This window comes from Monopterus albus, unplaced genomic scaffold (genome assembly GCF_001952655.1).
Source record: "Monopterus albus unplaced genomic scaffold, M_albus_1.0 scaffold433.1, whole genome shotgun sequence".
Taxonomy (NCBI): Eukaryota; Metazoa; Chordata; class Actinopteri; order Synbranchiformes; family Synbranchidae; genus Monopterus; species Monopterus albus.
Window position 1 is genome coordinate 142,244 of NW_018128313.1, and position 21,467 is coordinate 163,710.

The following is a 21,467-nucleotide window of genomic DNA, read 5'->3' on the forward strand; positions in this document are numbered from 1 at the left end:
CTATAATTAGAGACACATACTAACTTAATAATCATTTATTTTCACTGTACCTAATACCAGTGTTCTTAGCCGGTTTGTAGTCTGTTTGCAGCATTTGTAAATAAGACCTAACGGGACAAAACAGAGTTAGGTGTTTTGGGAACAAGAGTGAACTTGATGGCATTTTAAGGTACCAGTTAATATCCATCTGTCCACAATAATAAAACTTTTTAAATGATATAAAGTTGTCCACCCCTCTGAAACACACATTTATGTAACATGTTCCCATCACCAACATGTTCCACAGCTGAATTATTGATCGAAGCCTTGTGTTCTGCTAATACTGGTGTTAAATATGCATCAGATGATTCGGCAGCCGCGGCCGTAGTGTGACCTAACAAACTGGGAGTTGTTGGAACAATCTGAACCAATCAACCACATCATACACAGTCAAACACACACAGACTCCTGAGCAGGCGCTTTAGTGTCTGTCCTCAGATGCTGAATATGAGTCGCTGCCTGAGTGAGTCTGTGTTCGACAGTTTTTAATTCAGCTTCTGCTCATTTTCAGTTTGTGCTGATGATTTTTCTCATCCCCTACCTGCTCTCACACTGAAGTGCACAGCAGTCCAGTCTTTTCCATTACGCTCTTGTTCCTCACCCACATTTTCTGATAACAGCTCCGGTTGATCACACAGACAAGTTGCATGCTCTTGTGGCTGCCAGTAGGCGGCAGTATCTTTAAGGAACTGGCCTCGGAGCCTTGGTGACCAGGCCTGAGCGAGCACCAGCTCCACCTCAGAGAAGACACAGTGTTTTGAGTTCACTAAAATTAGGATTTGATTATAAATGCAACCTGGGTGCAGAATCCTTGTTAAACAGAAACAGGCGACACTCCTGCCTGGTGCTCTGCATTTGTAGGTGCAGAAATGATTAATTTAAAGTTACATTTTTTTAGACTAACTCTCGATTCAAGTATATGGCACCATGGGGTTTCAGCACATTGAGATTTTTGTGCGTGTGTTGTTAATTGACTGTTTGTTTGTTTATTTTTAGTGTCTGCATAGCAAGTGTGATTTATGGGTGAGAAGAGCCTATTAAATGTTCTTTAAGCTTCACGTGAGCTGAAGTGTCACTTCAGTTGATTTCCAGTCTGTGTCATCTGCCAAATGTATGATTGCTGACGGTGGTGGTGGTGCTGATGATTTTACTTCCCTAGACTGAAGCACAGTGAGTTTATTTCCAGTCAGAGAGCGACTCTGGATGCCGTGGAACCGAGGGACTACCAACAAATAGATTGAAAGATGAGGCAGGAGGAGACAGAAAAGATTTGTGCTGCTCTCTCACTCTAATTGCTTTGTCTCTGGTAATGCACTCCTTAATGCACACTCAGGGCCCATCACACACATACACACACACTGGCTATCATTACCACACAGTCCCATGATGCATCAGTCTCTGACTGTAACATTCAGTAGGGTGTGTTCTCATTTAACAGATAAGAGTGAATGCATGAGATGAGCGTGTATATGTTTGTGTGTGCAGGCAGGCTTTTTATGTTTTCTGTGTTTAGATATTGTGGTGGTGGAGTGGAGACCCCCCACTGTCTGACCCTGTGTGTGTGTGTTTGGCAGAGCGTATTCTTTATGTGAACTTTCATACTGTAACCGCACTGTGCCGTGTTGTTAATGGGCTGAGTGTTCTGTGTGTGCCGGTGGTGTGTGGACACCATGTTGAATGTTGTACCTGCCGCCCACACATTAAGAGGTCGTTGTTCTCTTGCAGTGGACAAAAACAAGCCTCGGGAGGCGCTAGCAAGATCTGCAACCACCAACAGCAGCTCACAGGCGGCAGCAGCTGCAGGAGGAAACAGCCAGAAGCAGCAGCAAGCTCCACCTGACCTGGTACGCACTCTTCTTAATTCACTAAGAGACCATTACTGACCAGGATGTGACTGATGACAAGAGGTATGAGGAGTGTTTTCCACACAGTCCCCATTCTTAGTTTTAATGTGTCTTTATCTGTGGTTTTGTTGCCAGAGAAGCCAACATGCTGACCCCTTCTAAAGTTGTTTTTAAGCTGGCTACATGTTGAGTGAATCTGTTGATAGGCCAACGAGTTAAAAAAAGCTTCTGTACAATAAAATATAATGGGTAGTTTACAAATTAGTCTCTTACATTGCTACAAATTGACCTTTTAACAAACAAGTTAACATTATGATTTCATAAATGGGGCTCGGTGTTTTGAAAAAATTTGTACTGAAAAGGTTTTGTGTTTTTTGTTTTTGTCTAGGTAGCAGATGTGATGAGTCCAAATGCTCCAGTGACACCAGTTCTACCAGTTCCTCTGGCTGAAAACACCATCAGTGGGTCAGGCACCACTGGAGCCTCTGCTCTTGGGTTCAAAGTAAGAACCGGGTCACGATCCAGCCCCAAAACCGGGTCCCGCATACAGAATGCCTGTAAATCTGGGGCGGCCGGGGCTGCTCCCGTGGATGGGACAGTCGCGGCTAAACAGAACCAGAGCAGAGAGCAGGTGGAGAGGAAGAACCAGGCCATCAACCAGCTGAGGAAGCTGCTCATCCAGGGCAATAAGAGAGTGGAGGCTCTGGCGACAGTCATCCAGCATGTCTTCACTGAGGTACTGCAGTTATGTCAGTGTTTACCACAGAGTGAAACTACTCACAGCTCCTGCTGTGCAGTGAAAGTTTTTTAAACGGCATTAAAACATGAAGGGGAACAAACATTTTGCATGTTTATACAGTAACTGGCATTACATCAAACACCATGGTGACAAGGCCGTGTAGTTGTGTGACAACCAGACATGAGTCGTCCACTGCTGCTTGTGGTGATAGTGAACTACCACAGTGTTGGCTGTAGGAATGACCATGCAGGAATCAGCCCAAGCTGCACTGCTTGCACATCAACCACAGTGCAAATGTGGCCTGGTAGTATTTTTTTAATGAATGACTACACAGAGTCTCCTCTTCCCAGGAGAAATGTAAATGACACCTGTAGATTGTGCATACTGATGGAAATGAGTGTTTGAATGCTGTCAGACTGTGGCCAGTGACAGCAGTGGCTGTGTGTGAACACCAGGCTGCAGTCAGCCGTCATTAATGTCTGCACTGCTGTAAGCTTATCTAGGGTGCACCCAGATACACATTCTGATTTGGGGATTGTAGCGAATCCAAGATCAATGTTTGGGTGACGCTTTAGATTTCGAGTGTGACCTGTGTCAGCTTTCAGAGCACCAAAGGGATCATACCACGTACCTGGCCAAGGCACTATGAGAGCACCCTGGTACGGCTGCAGTGTGTCTGATAGGAAAACGTTGCAGCACGTTGGGAGGATGGCTGAGAAGGTCCTCAGGGTCTCGCTCCCCTCCATCCAGGACATTAACAAGGACAGGTGCAGAAAGAAAGCCCTCTGCATTGTGAAAGCCTCCTCTCACCCTCCTAAGGACTGTTTCCTGCCATCTGGCGGCAGATATCACTCCATAGAATCGAGGACAACCAGAATGTGCAATAGTTTCTTTCCACAGTCCATAAGACTGTTGCATACAACAGTCCATATTATGTATCAGGCTTGTTTTATGTCTAATTCCTGGGCCTCCATGGCACCAGCATTGTGACTCAGTGCAGCTAATATAGCCAGCTATCATTTACTTTATTACTTGCGCACCTCGTTTTCTACAATGAAGACATTTTACACACCGTGCACTGGAAACTCAAAACCACTTACAACAAGTAACCTCTGCATACACATAACATTTAGTGCAGTTATGTGTTTACTGATGAAAGGAGCAGATGCAAAGACTGATCTCAGGATTTCTAGAACTGCAGTGAATCTCACAGTTGATATTTTTACACAGCCCTGCTTGTACAGCTGTTAGTGAGAATGTCTCGGATGCTAGCATCTCCCACCGTGCACACCCACCAATAATAGTCTGGTGAATAGGTTATAATGCAGATGCTGTAGCACCACATCACTTTAAAGACATGGTGGGTGTGTTTGTATGTAAATGCAATGTGGGCTAGTGAACCTTCAAGGAAGGCAAATGAGGGTGAAAAATCAGTTACCTGCACACCATCCTTCCCCTTAGGCAAATGAGAGCCCAGCACCCACGGCCTGTATCTAAAGCAGCAGGCAGTCAGCAGGCAGGAGTTGCTATTTGCGGTGCTGTAGCTGATATGCCTGTAGATGAGGAGTGGAGTAATGGCTGTTTTTAGCAGAAAGCACTGAGGCGGCAGGGAGAGGCTTATCCGAGTCCACACCCAGCTCATGATGCCACGGAAACATCCCGCTGCTGGGTGACACCAAGGTGCTGATAGATCTGTGAATGTGTGTGCTCTCAGTTTGTCATGCGTGTCTACTGTGTATACTAGCTGTGTGATTGCGGTTACCTACCATAAGTGCCTGTTGTCAACTATGAAGGGACAGTTCACAGCAGCTGATGTTACCCTGTTAAGGTGTGTGTGTGTGTGCCTGTATGATCTCGAGAGGTTTCTTTGACATGCTCTCTCACGTGTGACACACTTCAGTGAGGCTTGCTATGTCCCGGTCACAGTGGATACATCAAAGCATTAAGGATCTCTGAGGAAGATGTGGTGTCAGAGTGATGACTGATGCAGCCTATAAATATCCAGTGAAGTAAAAGCTGTTTTGTTTCCTTCATAAGACCATGTACAGTTTTGTTCGGCGGTAGAAGGCAGTGGATTCTGAAGGGGGCTGGGTCATCTCTAGTTGAAGGCTGGTGATTGGTTCAGGCACCAGGATGTGTCAACCACAGAACCGGACATGGAGAGGCAGCTCTATAAATATTTACTGTCTGATCAGTGGGACTAGTGAGTCGATGCTTGCAGAGTAAGACAAACACACATTACTGGAACTCCTTATAGTGCAGCCATAATAACTATCATTCAGCTGGGAGCAGTTTATCCACTGTGTACAACCCTCCATCACACCTCCTGTGTGTCACTGAGAGTGTGTAAGCCTATTTTTGGGGATGAGCTCAGCACTTTGCATAGATTTGTTATTCCGCTTCGCCTTCAGTGCGGCTGTCTGGCTGAGCTGGTCACGTCTTCATTGTGGTGGTAGTGTAGGGGCTGGGGAGCATATGGAACACATAACGCTAATGCCTTCAATGAGCAAGAGCTCAGGGTGTGTTTCTAATAGCTTTTACTCAACTTTTCAGAGTCGCTGTATGTTCTGTAGATTTCAGAACTCCATCTGAATTGTTAAACTGTACAACAAGTGTATTAGCTTGTAGCCGCCTTTCACTAGAGATGTGCTAAAGATGATGAAACTCTGTAGTATTCATGTTTGAAATAAATAAATAAATAGCTTTTTTATATATATTTGGTCAAATTTGATCCATAACTACAACTGTCTTTAACTGATTGTATGATACTACAGTACTGAGGCAACAGATAAAACTTGTGATGCCAGAGTATTATTATCTTCACTTGTGTTAACAAAGTAACTAATAAACACAGACACACACAGACACATACAAGGCGACTTGTTACTTATATGGGAACAGTACTAAGATGTGACTTGTGTTATGTTCTTGCTTTCAAGCTAATGAAAATGAAGACTCAGCACACACACCCACTTGCCATCAGTGAGTGTGTGAGACACACAGGACGGCTGTTATCTGCCCGCATTTCTCTCTCAGGGAAAGTAGCTCATTATCTGTAGAGTGACCTGTTATCAGCACGCAACCCTGCACACACAAAGAGTGTGTGTGTGTTACATAAACCTTAGCATCAACCTGATTCAGATAAATGCCCAATTTCATGCAATATTTTCCTGCAGCTTATTGTGAAAGTGTGTGATTGTAACATGTACCGGTGAGCTGAGAGGGAGCAGCCTCGTCTGCTGGGCTATCGATTAGCAGAACAGTCTGGTGGAAAGTGGGGCTGAAGGGGGATGATGGATGGGAGGGAGGGTGGGAGGGCGGTGGAGGAATGCAACAGCTGCAGTTAAAGCTTTGATTTGTGCATCAGGGATTGTATGTATGTGTGTGTGTTGTATCCAGAGCATGAATGCCTCTGCTATCTAATCTGTCCTACGCACTTGAAAGGTGACTGGTGAATATAAACACCTCCCACCGAGCTGTCTTTCCCTGAGGGTGGGAGGTGGGCGGCCTGTTTGGTTTAGTGAAAGGAGCTGCAGCTTTAGTTTTGGGAGGGTGGTGTTATCCAAGTAGTCCACTATTAAAACCCGTACTGGCTTTTCAGGACACCCTCTTAATTTTGTGCACTGTGTGAGTGTTTCATATGCTGGCAAACATAAATGGCAGCAAGCGTGTGGCTAAAATGTCATGTGTCTTTTTTAAGTTAATTAAGCAGCTTGAATTTTTATGGACACACCTGATTTTTTGGTTTTGCGTTTGCATCTCCACTTATTCTGGCAAAATGTAGATACGGTTGGGAAACCAGTCTACTCAAAGCTACATTTAAACTGACAGATCCTCTTTTCAAGTGTTAGTAGAGTTTTGTGTTTAACTTTGACAGCAAGAGAACAGAAACTTTAGCTTGTACCTGTTAGAAAGAGATGGTCCCATAAACTGTCTTTAACACTGAGCAACGTGAGTTCTTGTAATGTCAGTGTTAGACCGAGTCAAAGAAAGCTGGAAGTTGGAAAAGAGGAAAGAATTAAAAGCAGATACACCAGTTTTATGTGTAAACGACTGATAGCGAGTAAGAGAAATACAAATAAGATTAGAGACAGGAACACAAGAAGGTGGTGCAGAAATAACTTGCATTCCTCTGTCATACCATGTCCTGACAGAGGAGGGGGAGCAGATGGAGGGAGGAGGGAGGACAGGGAGCTCTGTGGTGAACAGGTAGCGAGTGGGAGGAGTGGGAGCGGCAGAGCGAGCAGCCAGTAACACACAGACAGTGAGAGAGAGAGAGAGAGAGTCCACTGGTGACAGAGGGAGGGAATCGGAGAGAGTGAGCCAGGGCTGAAGAAGCCAGAGAGGAGCACATTTGTTTGAAGTGTGAGCGCTGTGTTTGTGTTTGCGTATGAGTGCGTCTTTGTTCACCGAAACATGGGCTCCGCAGCCAGCAAAGCCCACGCAAAGCCCAGGAAGGTCCCTTTTCATCGCCGCAAGAAGAAACGCAAGGTGTGTGTGTGTGTGTTTACCGGTGTAGTTGTGTGTCTGTCAGTCACAGCTGTGCTCGGCTCTCCAGAGGAAACGGAAGGAACTTTACTGTCAGGTCACTGTACAGGAATCTGGCTGAAAGTATTTTCCACCTTCTCTGACACGCTCAGTGTATCAGCTGCTGCTTTTTAGTCCAAACTGAAAAAAAAACATGGCACTGCCTCATGTGACTCCTTAGCGCACTGTGCTATGACACTTTTGTCACTGCTTCTTCGCTTTTGCTTTGCCGGTTTTATTGTTGCTGCAAGAAACGGTGACTTTCTCCTTTTTTATTTGCTCTTTGGCTTAACAAGCCCCTCAGAGACCAGATGGACTTTATGACTGTGTGTGGAAGTAAGAGAGCAGACTCACAGGTTTTCAGTTTCCATGGTAAAGTCCACTGCTTTTGTTGTTAAGTTGCTGTTAATTTATGTGTGTGTGCTACGCAGATGTTGTGGCAGTTCATTCAGGTGGGACTAGCCAGTAGGTTTGGAGCTCAGCAGTCCACTTTGATGCACTCATCAAGTTGAAGTGTGTAGTTGTCCACTTTACACACGTGTGTGTTGTGTAGACAGTGAAAGGAGTGGTGCTGTCTTACCTATCAGTGCTGCTCTCGCTGTGGGGCTGGGCTCTCAGGATGGTATTTGTTCATCCTTAACTGGAGTTTTGAAGTTTTACCTGCCCAGTGAAGTCTTTCTCTGCTTGTTAGTTCAGTCACTGCTGTAGCTGCGAGACTGGATGTTTGCAGCCACGCTACTGTGTTGACTGGCTCAGCCTCTGTTCACCAGGAGCCACTGGTTGTTGTACTGTCACAGCCCTCCAGCTGCAGCTGACCTTTACAAAACTTCCCTATGAATCCGGTGACTGTTACAACAGCAGACGTCTGTCAGGCTGTAGCTGAAACAGTCCACTGTTTACTGCCGTATGTCGTCCACTACATGGTGCGGTGCCTTTTCATATTGATGTCCAAAACCTGCACTTTGTGTAGTGGACTGACATGACCCCACACTGGCCACTGACTGAGAGCTAACTACCACAGTGACAATGGGAGGAAAACGTTTAAAATGAGTCTCCTCTTTTGTGCAGCGAGAGGAGGCCTTGAAGCAGAAGAAGGAGCTGTCGCTGGAGCTTGCACACCTCCGAGATGAGCTGGGTAAGGAGTTTCCACACGCTCTCATGCTACCGAGCGCCTGCTCGTACCCCTGCACATTCTTTCTCTTTTGTTTGTACATGACACACATGCAAAGCTTATCAAGGACAGGTCAACTGCCATTCAAAACCTGGTGTTGTTCGCGCTGTAATGCTGGTGCAGCTGCTGCTCATTCAGAAATGGCCCAGAGCCTCCACACACGCTGTAACCTATCAACATGTCTGTCATCAGCACAGCGTACCTGTGTGCACGAGGACTAACACCGACAGGTTGTTAGGAATTGAATTTTGATACAGTATGTTGAATTAATCACTGTAAAGTTAAACAACCAAAAGCAGTGACAGCTCGTAGCAGTTTCCACATTTCATTTGGCAACGTCTGAGCCACCTGGTTAGACTGGAAGGAAATCTGGTTGCATTGCTTTAAAGCACAAAGCAGAAACAGTAGCTCTATGGCCCAAAACAGTACATTGACAGTTTGTCAGACTGAAATAGTTTCACTGTTTAAATAATTTATATTTCCACTGGTGTTCGTGTCAACGGTGGCGTTCTCTTAACCCCACACACTGAGCCACTGCTTTTCAGAAACATCTCAACTACTTAACTGAACGTCCAACATAATTGCAGCAGATGAGTCTGACAAGAATAACAAGAGATGATCCACCCAGTGACACCATAGAGAAATGTTGAGAAAATGATTAGGAAGCAGTTTCTGTGTCTACTGTTCATGTGTGTGTGTGTTGGAGGTGTGTTAGTATGCGCCCTCTGGCAGACTGCCAGTAAACTGTCAATGAGACAAATCATTGGTTAAAAACAAAGTATTTCTGAAGAAAAGAGGAAGAAGACCTCCAGGGCAGAGCAAGTACATGTGATGATTTCTCTATGGGTTATGTCCATCTGCTCCCAAAGTGATGACAGCCCACCACCTCAGCACACACCCTTCAACAGGAGCACAACTTCACATACGTGTTCCTGAGATGCAGGTTGTTTATTGGAGGATTTGTGATGTACCAACATTTAGATCACAATATCTGAATGAATGGAAAAACATGACACTTTATATTGGTATGCATGTCTTTGGTGAGCTGGGAGTGTGTGTCGGCGCAGTAGCAGTTCAGCCTGTTTGGCTGATGCCATTAGAAGAGATCACACACACACACACAGCAGTATATTGAAAATAACCCTGCCTGTAATTTAAGTATATCAGAGTATGTGAGAACACACACAGACACACACACTTGCTCTGAATACCATCTTAAATTGGGCTTCCATATATACACCATCACGCTGCACATGCCCAGGCTCCACACACGCACACACACACTCAGAAACACACAACAGAAGAGCACATCTGTGGAAGAAAACCCAGCACGGACAGTAAAACAGCCCCTCTGTCCACTGTCCGTCTGTCCACCACGTTGTGCAGCAGTGACTATGACCTTTTCTTTTCTGCACGTTTGACCTTTGGCTTAACTCTTCACACACAGAGCTGAGGAATGTCAGCAACATACAGACTCCTGCTGTCACTCCACACACACACACAGAGCTCAAACTGCACAGGAGCAGCCTGTCCCTGTCTCACTGGGTAATGTCTGCTGGTTTAATGGTTTTCTTGTGAAGTTCAAGAGCATAGAATTAGTGTAACATAACTGTTAGGATCAGCTCGGGGCTTCCTCTGCTGCCACACCAGGCTCACTTCTCCTGACAAGTTTGTTTTGCATGGAAATCTAGTGTTTCAGAAAAGGTGTGTGGGACAGGTTTCTGCTGAGTCAACAGCAGGCGGGCATCTTATTTGATCAGTATTAACATAAGTAGAAACTGTTCATGCCTGAGGCACTGTAAACCTAAACCTGTCCTCTGGATGTTTGCTGAATGTGATGTTCTGTCAACAGGAGGGATAAAGTCAAGAAAACTTGAGATTACATAAAGCAAAAACCTCTGTGTCTGCAGGCAACAATACAGTTCAGCCTGTGGCTTGAAGACGACTGGCTTTGTTCCGAGTCAGGCTCGTTCCCTTCATTTTAATCAGTTCCTTGTTCCTCCGGCTTTCCTGCATTCACACACTTATGTTTTCAGTTCTGAATCAGAAGCAGGCTCTGTCATACTGGACAGAAGAAGGGCGTTCTCTCCTGAGGTTACGTCATTGTGTTACGCTGCCACCTGCCAAGCGCCTGCTGCGCCTCGCTCTCACACACACATCGGCTGAAATGTCCTCACAGCAGTGGTTTCAAATTGAAATTTCTCCACATGACTATTGAAAGACATGTACACACACTCACACCCACACACAGTTGTGTTTAAGTTGCACTCAGCTGTCATCAGCTTTGTGTCCCCTCACGGTGACAGATGTGCACACTTCTAGGGCCCCATTCAAAAGGAAACAGCACCTGTCCCACCAGTTGTTGCCACATGGTTTTAGAAGTTAGAATATTATTATTACAGGCGGAGTCACCGTGCTCATCCAGGGTGGTTTTTGGCCACATGTACCCGTCCAGCGGTAGCATCTTTATGCCCCTGGTGGATGATTGGCTGTGCTGTTCCATGCTAACAGCAAAGACATGCTCACACACTGTTTCACAGTGTGTGAGCCAGAGCCAGCTAGCCCAGGTGCTCCAGTTTTCTCTTTACCTGGACATTTTCCCAAATACTTCAGACTGGAAATATTTCAATACTGAAGTCAAAATGATATGTGATGCTGGGGAGAGATGTAGGGGAGTGTGTGTGTGCTTGTGAAGGTTGAAATGAGTCACAACAGGCATGAGTCCTGCTGCATACTTCAGAGCTGACTTGCAGATGTTTCATGGGTTGGATCGCAGCTCTACCGTAAGAGTTATTAAACTGGAATGTGGTTGTCAAAGAATGTCAAGGAACACACACACACAGAAAATCTGTTCCTCATTACCTGTCAAGACACAGACCGCGTGAAGCGTCTTATCTCAGTACAGTCTGGACTGACACATGATGATTGTGTGTTAGACACAGTGATCGAGAGTAAAACTGTAAACAGTCAACACAATAGTTCAGTTACATCAAGTGTCTGCTCCCCTCACGTCTGCACACACAGAGGTTTCTAACTGAGATCAGACTTTGTGTCCTAAACAGCTGATTCCTGACCTATTCAACCAGTCAAAACCAAGAGAAGTCAAACCATGTGGACTAGGTGGACTCAGTCATCCTAGATTTTGTCTTCTCATTGAAACATGAAACAATGTTTATTTCATTAGATGATGTCATAATTAAGAAAATGGCACGTGTTCCAAGAGAGTAGGGCTGTCGAAGCTCATGTGCACAGGTGTTGTTTCCCCACTTGGTTCTTGTAAAAATTTCACAAAGGTTTTGTAGATTTTATTGTTTAATAAAGGTTCACCACACATTTCAGAAGTACCGGTGATTACTAAACTAGATGTTTGAGTTTTTGCACCGACATGCAAACTAACATGTCCTCCTGCTCTTCTCGCCTCCGTCCAGTCACGTCGTCGCAGTGCTGCGAGCGTCTACAGAAAGAGAAGGAAGAGGTGCGCTTCAGCTTGGAGGAGGCTTTGAAGAGGCTGCAGGATGAGCACAAGGAGGAGCTGGTGCAGCTGGAGGACAGGTGCGGCAGTCATGTCTGCTGATGGGACTAGAACTCCTCAGTGTTTGATTTGATTTGATTTGATTTATTCTTTCAAGCATGTAAAGACAGTTGATATGTCAACACACATAATTTTACACATATCCAACAAATGCTAATCCAATATCAATTTGCTTATTATACCTAGTACATGCTTGAATGGAGTAGGAAGAAGAAGAGAGAATTTATCATCAACTATGACACCTAGAAATTTGATTTCATATACTTGTTCTATATTAGCTCCCCCAATTTTCAATTGAAGTTCATTATCTAGTCTACGATTCCCAAATACCATAAATTTAGTTTTATCCAAATTCAGAGATAGTATATTACTGTCACACCATTTCTTTATCTTCTCAAGTTCCTGTGAAACCCGTCCAGAGAGTTGCTGTAGGTTTTCACCCGATGCCCATATGGTAGTGTCATCAGCAAACAAAACCACTTTCACTAAATCAGAAACCTTGCATATATCATTAATGTATAGTATAAATAATTTAGGTCCCAAAACAGAACCCTGAACAGCTGTTTGGAAATGATTGTTTGCACTGATGAAACTGTTTTCTGAATGCAATTTGTGTGTGTGTGTGTGTGTGTTAGACTGAGGAGTTTCTACCAGACAGAGTGGGACAAAGTCCATCAGACGTACCAGGAGGAGGCTGACAAATGCCGCATGTTGATGGAACAGCAGGTCAGAGCACACACAAGCACAGACACACTCACACACTCTTTTAACAAAGTAATGTCACCATCCTGTTGTGTGTAACACGTAGTGGCCTGTTGGGTAAAAGGTTCTTCAGCATGCATCTCTCCAATAGAGCCAGGATTGAACTTGAAAAGCGGCGAATATGGCACTCCCTCCCACAATGCAACATGGCCTGCAACACATGGAATTGATGATTGACTCCCTGCCTGACGGGGTGCAGGACAGCTGTACCTGCTGTCCATGTGTTTGCTCTGTGTTTGGCTGCTCAGCTCTCTGAAGGATGGACATTACTGTCTTTGAGTTATTTTTAAGTCCACCGTCAGAGACAGCGTCCCGCCCTCCTCAGCCTGCGCTCTGACTGGGTCCCAGGAGCTCAGGGTGCCTCACACCACTGGTTTAGCGCCTCCTGCTCTGCACCTGTGTGGAGTCTCGGTGTCTCACACTGATTGGATTCAGTGCATACCTCGCATCTTATCACAGAAAATCTCTACCAGTGATTTATGGCTGTTGCCATGGTGATGTGTCTGATGCAGCTCATTGCTGTTAACCACGCTGCAGCATGAACACGAGTGTAAGGCTCAAATAACACGATGATCCGCAGTTACATGTTGAGCTGACAACACGATCAGATACTTTCCACACTTTTCATGCATGCTAGAAGCTGGAACCAGTTCACATGACACTTTAATGTGCCTGTCTCCACTGTCTGCACTGTGTGCGTGTGTCTGCTGCAGGGGCGCCTCCCGCTGTCCCACAGAGACTTCGAGTCAACAGTCTGTGTAGTGTAACAGGAATGACAGTGCTTTTTCTAACATGTAGTAGCCAGATAGCAGAAGCTCAGACTAGCAGTACCACTGGTGCCATGGCGTCAGCGTGTCGTGCTCCCCGGGTGTGATTTGGCTTCACACCGCAGTGATTCCTCTGCTCTCTTCAGGTGGAGGCGCTGAGGAGCCGACAGGAAGCAGAGAGGAAGAGCCAGGAAGCGAGTCACAGCCAGAAGATGGAGTCTCTCAAGCAGCAGTATGAGAGCTCCATACAAGGTGTGTGCAGAACCACTTTTACAGCTCAGTATTAGAAATCTGTTCACAGCTGAACGCTGAGCTCCACACAACTTCCCTCACGCCATGGATTAAAGTGATCCACAGTTTGTGTGACCTCATGTGGTTGCCTCATGTTACTGTGTGTGTATGTTTGTGCATGTCAGAGCTGAAGACCATCCAGCAGACAGAACTGGAGAGCCTGGAGAAAACACTGAAGGAGACTGAAACTTCTCTCTCAGTAAGACTCGTCTATAAGTTTTCATTTTGAAACTTAAATTTCCGGTAAATAGAACCCTACTGTTCTTGATGCAGTGTGTACGGTACAGTGCAGTGAGTATTAACAATGTGTAAAATGTGCGTCTGCATTTGAAACGACCTGTGCCTAAGCAGTGAGTGTGCTGTATGCATGTAGCTGACACGAGCAGCCGGTCTCTCTCTCCATGGAGACTTACAGTGCAGCAGTCAAACCAGAGATGTTTCCAGTTTGGTTTCGAAAGATGCTTCCTTGCTACCCACCAACAAGAAAAATCCTAAATCCTATTTCTATGACAATATGTCTGGTTTGTTTGGCAAGTGTTTCCAGGGAAGTGGTGAAATAAGTGTCTGTACATCCTAGATCTGCACCGTGCAGTGTGTTTGCTGATAAATCCCTCTTCACTCAAAAGTTAACCTGCTGCTGTTTTTGTGTGTGGGTGTGTCTGTGGCGTCTGTGGGCCGAGGCTCGGTGTTCACTCATCAGTGACATGTGTTTGTGTCCTTCTCTGTCTGCACATCTCTGCTTCTTACCAGGAAAAGATCTCTGAGCTGTCAGCAGAGAAGCAGGCTCTGAACGAGCAGCTGCAAGCAGAGGAGGAGAAGAGGAAGCGGATCCTCTCTGACAAGAACCTGGTAAGGCATGATGCATAGAGACGTTTGGAGGTGGGGTGGACGCCGGTGAAGTTCATAAAGGGAGATCAGCTAAGTGGAACATATGCGGTGTTGTGTACATGGTACACAGAATGACAGGCAGACAGGACACTGTCCCATTAGATTCCTCCCTTAGCTGACAAACACCGGCACATTCCTTCTTACCTATAGTGACTTGTAATGTGCGTTGTTGATCAGTGTGCCTGTCACCAAAGCTATTTGTTGGTTTGTCTGTGCAGAAGGACTCCCACACAGTGTACCTGGAGCAGGAGCTGGACAGTCTGAAGGTGGTGCTGGAGATCAAGAACACCCAGCTGCACCAGAAGGAGAAGAAGCTCATGGAGATGGACAAACTGGTGGGCATCAGCCTGTCTTTGTGTTACCAGCTAGGAGAAGAAGTAGCCCACACTGGTTGAAACGCTTTCTCACAAGTGTAACTTTTGGAGAAAAAGTTGTTACTTATCAACTTTTGTACATTGTTTCAACATAAACATAGTCAGACTGGAGGAGTGTGAATTATGAGCCCAAAACGTGCAGGACAGACATTTTGACCTTACTCTGGTGAATTTGGTTTATGCATGTAGGAGCTTCCATTGAACCAAATGTAGGTGTGAATGTGTGCGTTTGTGTTGCAGGTGGAGGTTAATGTGAAACTGGAGGAGTGTGTGAAGAAGCTCCAACAGGAGAACGAGGACTACAAGGCCAGAATGGACAAACACGCTGCTCTCTCCAAGTACGTACTGCCTGACAGACAGAAAACTGGGAGCACACTGCTTTGTAGGGACCGGAGGCCGGGCCCCACCACTAATTTGTCAAATTTTACAAAAATGACGAGGTGTAAGGTCAGAGCAAGTGTTGGCTTTGGCTAAGGTTAGAGCAAGTCTCCTGGAAATGAATGTAAGTCTATGTAGGGACCCTGTAGGTGACGACCACAGTCTGTGTGTGTGTGTGTGTGAGGTGAGGGAGTGACTCATCTCTCTGCAGAGGCATCAGTTCTGCCATCTCTTCTCAGCAGGATTTTTCAGTCTACCTGCCTCCTGTATTTTCTCCATGTCTCTCAGTTACTCCATGATCTGTCTGCATCAGACAAAGCTCTAGGATAAGTTTGCCCAGAAGACCAGGTGGGATAAAGCTGAACCCTCTGGGACAACTCAGTGACTGCAAACTAGTTCATGTCAGTGTACGACTCAGTGAAACACATTTAAATTGTTAAGCTTCATATGAAATAAGTGCCTCATTCCTGTCATGTACACTGGCTTCAAAAGCATTTAGACTCCTTCACTTTTTGCACACTTTGTGTTGGAGATTTAATTTTAAATGGATGAAATTCTGGGTCTCCACTTTATAACCCACAGTGACAAAATGAAAACACATTTAGATGTTTTTGCTATTGAAATGCCATTCAAATGAAATATTATTTATTCAAGTAAAGACAGTGAGATACAGCTCATGGCTTTTTTGTGGATTTCTCCTAACATTTGCCTTTCCTTTAACTCGTCATATCTGAGACAGAACAGTATACTTAGCCTCAGACCGGAGCAATGCAGTGATCCCAACACCAGCCACATGAAGGAAGTGTTTTCTGTGCAAGGAAAATATCTTTAAACTGATAAATAATGTGAAAAAGAATCACCTGAGCCCGTGTATCATGTGTATTGTTCTGTGATTAGTGTGTCATCTGACCAGTGGAGACATGGCCAGCCTCTAGCTTTAGCCTTAGGTGGTGCAGAACTGACCAGTATGGAGTGGCTTTGAAAATCCAGCCTTTATACCCTGTCTGCTGTGACTCTGGTAGCCAGGTAGCATGTGCCTTCCTGCAGCCTATTACAGCTCTCTGTCTCCCCCTGCAGGCAGCTCTCCAATGAACAGGCCATACTTCAGCAGACGCTGCAAAAAGAGTCCAAGGTCAACAAGCGTCTGTCCATGGAGAATGAGGAGCTCCTGTGGAAGCTGAACAATGGCGACCTGCTGGCGAGTCCCCGCCGTCTCTCCCCCACCTCCCCCTACAGCTCACCGAGGAACTCTGCCTCCTTCCCCTCTGCTGCACCCTTATCGCCTAGATAACCCCACACAACATTAACCCCGTCCTCTTCTCTGAGCAAGGGTGGCGGTCGTTCCAAATGCAGAGAGAGACTGCAAACACAGCAGTGGAATAAACTGCATTAAAAATGTTTATTTTGAAAGCGAAAGCCGCTGCAGAGGCACCAATGCACTTCAGCCAGCATGGGACTGGCTTCGCTCCTTCAGTCTCTAAACTCCTGGTTCCAACCATCCTTTCTTCTTTTCTCTGAAGAAAACTGAATAGGTGGCACACCTCAGGGTCTGTACATAGCGCCTCGCTCTGGTTATGACTACCTTTACCTTTTTGTTTTCTTTAGTTATGTTGTACAGCTGAAGATCTTTTTATGCCCCTCTTTCTCAAGAGATGGGCGAGGAAACACCTTGACTTTGTGGTGGATGCAGGTTTGTGGAAACGGGCTCAGAGTTGTTTGGGAAATCATGAATAAAAACATAAACTCAACTTGTGTTTTCTTTCGATGCACGTGCCACATATGCAGCCGTGCAGAGGTTGTTTTGTGTTTTGTCAGATCATAAAATGACGGGTACTTCCTGGTGGATTTGCATGAACTGTTTTGCCTTTTCCCTTCATTCAACACTTTTCTTTCCCAAAGAGCGAAGCTCAATCACTGGTCCTCGTTGGACCTCTGGAAGAAGTGAAGAATTTCATGTCCTCCTTTGGACAAACAGGATCTAATGCTCTGTGTATCTGAGAGACTGACCTTGTGTTATTGACACCGATGTTTGTTCCTCCATGCAAGCTCCTCACAACCTCTACCTTAATCTACTATGTGGAATGTAATCACCCTTGGATGTTAAATCTGAACAAGGCAGTTCAGACACACACGCAGAGCCAAACATGCAGTTTATTTAACAAGGAGGGTGCTGGCCAGAGCAGTATTTACCCTCCTTCCATGTACTCTTTTCCTTAAATCTCCCTTAAGGAGATAAAATTCCCCAGCCTTCTTTTATCACCACCTTGTGCCCAAGCAGAAACAAAGCAAAGCTGGAGCAGTGACTGGCAAGTTAATATCTGTCTTTGCTTTGGGTCATGTATAGAATCACCCATCAGCACTCATTTCCACAGAGAAACCTCTACCTGACAGACACTGGCCTCTGTTTTACTGAATCCAAAAACGATCACTATGTTTATCTGTTTGTTCTGGAACGCCTCAGATGTACCTAAATTGCCTCAGTGTACCATGTTCAGTTTTATTTTGGATGCAGAATAAATACAATATGACATATGATTAAAGCAGTATTGTTTTATTTCAAATAATAAAATGAATGCAGTGGTATGTATTTTTGAAAAATTCAAAAAGCAGGAAAACAGGAAAGTGCTAAGTGAGATGTCACTGACTTAAAGGCCTGTTGATCTTGTAATGATCGGGAATCAAGTCAAATATGAGAAAAAAGAAAATAAAAGAAAAGCTTTTCATCTCGATTAAGGAAAGACAAGTTACTTCCACACCTGCTTTCAGCCTGTCGGCCATGAGGAGGGCCGGTAACACCTGTGATGAGGAAGTGGTGAAGGAACATATAAACACAGATGAAACGTCTGGCCGCTGGTAGTTGTTGTAAATGGTGTATTGTTATTCTGAACATGTCCCCTTGTTTTTCTCTGTCCATTAACACATACAGTATTCCTATTCACTAAATAAAGTACCAAAGAAAGAGTAACACTGAAGTATCTGTCCATGTTACTGTACCTTCTACCAGCTGAACAACTGTGACATACTGTGAATAGAAGAACATGTACTTTAGGACCTGTGGTGGCCTAAAGGCTAGAGAAATGAGCCTATGATCAGAAGGTTGCCAGTTCAATCCCTGGGCCAGCAGGATCAAAAATGATTAACCCCCACCTGCTCAGTGATCAGTCTGTGGTTCTCCTGGGCTGCTTCCAGATGTAAATGTGATCAGGGTGTTTCTACAGAGAAGAGAGAGGTGGCCTCTCAGAGAACTAACTTTGACCCCACCTGACAGTAAGCCTGGACTGGTCCATTTCTGCTCTGACAGAGAGATGGATCGTGATGAGCCAGGGCATTCTCTGCATTTCCTGTGCACTCTCCCAAATGTAGCTGTACTAATCGTGGGGGCTGGAGCTAATCCCATCTGACACTGGGCAAGAGGTGCTGTACACCCTGGGCTGACACACAGACCGCTCACACCTACAGACAACTAACTACAGGCTCCATCTAATGGTCAGAGTAAATAGTCCACTGACAATAACTTCACCTAGTTATTGTCAGGGAAGGCACAATGTTTCAGTTATGAATGTGTGTTTTAATTTGAGATTTCATATTCTCCAACATCAACAGCTCCACTAATCGTGTAAATACTGTATGTTGCATTTGTGCTCAGTGTTGTTAATGTGCCTCTATTTGTACATGTTTAAAATTCTTTATTGTTACTTTGTTGTTTTTATGGTGCCTGAGGAAAACAGAGAGAGGGAAATAAAATTTATGAAGACATCAATATGAAGCATGGCGATCCTTTGAATCAAACTAGAACCTAACCAGTGCAGCTACAGTGAAAACGTGTCTCTAACATGGCCGACGATTGAATTAAGCAGTGAAGACAGGCCTTCAACAGGCCTGTTAGGTTGGACTATGCTAACATTACCTCTATAGTTTATGGACATTGTGAAAGTAAAAGACATCCTGTTTATTAAGGTGAAAAGTAACGAGGTTGCTGCTATAGTTTAAACCCTACTTAACTGGTGTCATTGGTATGTATTCTAATGGTGTTCTGATGTGATATCTCAATTGCATAGTCAAGGGAGCACATTGAGAGGTTCAATTGAGATTGAATGTTTGAGTTAAGAGTAAGCACCTGGATCACTAACAGTTACATAGCTGTTAAGGTTATATGAACAAAGAATATTATGCCTTTCTAAAACATGTACAATGTCAGTTCATGCAGAAAACTCACAGGGTGATGTAAACAGTGAACAAATTGAGTTTCTCTAAGTAGAACTGGTTAATGTCCTGATGCATGTGGGATGGACCCCAAATGCAGACACAGGGAACAGGAGGGTAGAAATAACAGAAAGGAGGTTACTGGATGAGATAAACTATGATGGGTGGTGAGGAGGTCGAGCAAGTAAACCTGCTGTCAAAAATTACTCATCTGTTTTGTGTGATTAAAGAGATGAGAAGCTGCCCTGGAAGCATTACCAGCCTTGCTAGTCGGACTTACTAGGGTGCGGAGCTCAGACATCCAGAAGGGACTCAGAGTAGAACCTCTGCTCCTTCACATCAAAAGGAACCAGCTGAGGTGGTTCGGGCATCTTATCGGGATGCCTCCAGGGGGCCTCCCTTTGGAGGTCTTCTGGCCATGTCCATCTGGTAGGAGACCCCAGGACAGACCCAGAACACACTGGAGAGATTCTACATCTCACCTGGTCTGGGAAGGCCTCGGAATCCCCCCAGAGGAGCTGGGAGGGGGACATCTGGACTACCTTACTGCACCTACTACCACTGTGAGCCGACCCCGGATAAAGGCTAGAAAATGGATGGATGGATGAAAAAAAATCAATAAAATAAATAATAGTCAATCGGGAAATACAGTATCTTTGAATTTGGCTATTTCTGCATTTCTACAAATTCATTCATTTATTTTCACTCGTCTATTTTGGTTAAATGTCAGCACTTATTCATCCATCCCTCCGTTATCTATACCGCTTATCCTGAAGAGGGTCGTGGGAACTGGAGCAAGAGGCGGGTACACTTTGGACAGGTCACCAGTCTATCAGGGCCACTTATTTCAGAAAGTATTTTATTTATTTATCCTTTATTTGTTTAATAAAATGAGTATGAATTAAATATTCATTTGTGTTTTATAGTTCCAGGTAGTCTACGGACTCCTCAAGTGCTGTAATTTTCCGTCCCCCACATTATATGAGCTGTCCTGGCCGTACAGTCAGACAAATGTTACAGCAAAATATCAGCATGGTATTTATATTCGTACATGTTTTCACAAAGTACACAAAGCACTGGAATACACGAGTTTACTGGTAATGTTTAACACTAGAGGTATATCAGACGAGATCGCTTTTATTTATGTAAAAAAAAGTGGAACTTAACTGGGCTGAGAACTGAGTACAAAACTGCGACTCCGGTGGGACTCGAACCCACAACCTTTGAATCACTCCTCAAGTGCTTGACTAGAAGTCCAATGCGCTATCCATTGCGCCACGGAGCCACCTGTTGAACAACCCAAACGAAAAGATAATAAACTCCATCCGTATCACTTTCTCATAACGGTTTCTTTTGTTTAATGTTGCGTTACTAAAAGACATTTTGTCTTGCTAATACCGCGACAGCACTCTACAGAAAAATATGGGAACGACTACACTGAGTTAGCAACAGTCACGGAACTGATGAAGGAACCACATCCGAGCTGTCTTCGTGAGCCTCGTTTTGTTCTGGGCTGCTAATGTTGCATTTTGCATGGAATCCACACCTGGATGCCGACTATTGTAGCCCAAAGTGACTTAGCGCTCTTTATTGCAGAGGCCGCTGCAGGGAGAGGCGCAGCAGATCGTCCCCCTGGCTGGACCGCTCTCCCCCTGGCTGGGCCGCGCTCCCCCTCACCCCTGGAGCCGTTCAACGCTACATGGGAGGAATCGTTGTCAAAGACGCTGATGTGTTGTTGTAACGAACAGCTGAACTGCGTTGCTTATTCTCCAGTCCTTCCTTTAGAAGATATACAGAATAGTTTTGCAGTGTATTCCAGCGCTGCAGCAGCACAGCACACAAACCCGATGACTTCCGGTTTGTGCAAGCCTTCACAATAAAAGGGCGAGCGTGTGAGATCTGTCACGCTGAATCAGGCCTCATGTAAAGTGAAATACAGTTTCTATTCACTG

General features: G+C 45.0%; 1 protein-coding gene and 1 non-coding gene across 4 annotated transcripts in view; one reads left to right on the top strand and one right to left on the bottom strand.

Moving 5' to 3' along the window:
* LOC109952109 (microtubule-associated tumor suppressor 1 homolog) overlaps positions 1-17,835 on the top strand; it is a 65,538-nt gene extending 47,703 nt beyond the window's left edge. For all 3 annotated transcript variants that reach the window (XM_020586982.1, XM_020586981.1, XM_020586983.1), the window contains 11 exons: positions 1,765-1,883; positions 2,272-2,619; positions 8,218-8,284; positions 11,749-11,872; positions 12,488-12,578; positions 13,528-13,633; positions 13,798-13,871; positions 14,423-14,521; positions 14,779-14,895; positions 15,175-15,272; positions 16,390-17,835. In XM_020586982.1, the coding sequence (XP_020442638.1) occupies positions 1,765-1,883; positions 2,272-2,619; positions 8,218-8,284; positions 11,749-11,872; positions 12,488-12,578; positions 13,528-13,633; positions 13,798-13,871; positions 14,423-14,521; positions 14,779-14,895; positions 15,175-15,272; positions 16,390-16,603 (1,457 nt within the window). In that variant the 3' untranslated portion in view covers positions 16,604-17,835. The remainder of the gene's footprint in view (positions 1-1,764; positions 1,884-2,271; positions 2,620-8,217; positions 8,285-11,748; positions 11,873-12,487; positions 12,579-13,527; positions 13,634-13,797; positions 13,872-14,422; positions 14,522-14,778; positions 14,896-15,174; positions 15,273-16,389) is intronic.
* Positions 17,836-20,708: 2,873 nt separating this feature from the next.
* Positions 20,709-20,800, bottom strand: trnar-ucu (transfer RNA arginine (anticodon UCU)). Its single transcript is given in 2 exon segments — positions 20,709-20,744; positions 20,764-20,800. It is a non-coding gene; the product is annotated as a tRNA-Arg (tRNA).
* Between the last annotated feature and the right edge of the window lie 667 nt (positions 20,801-21,467).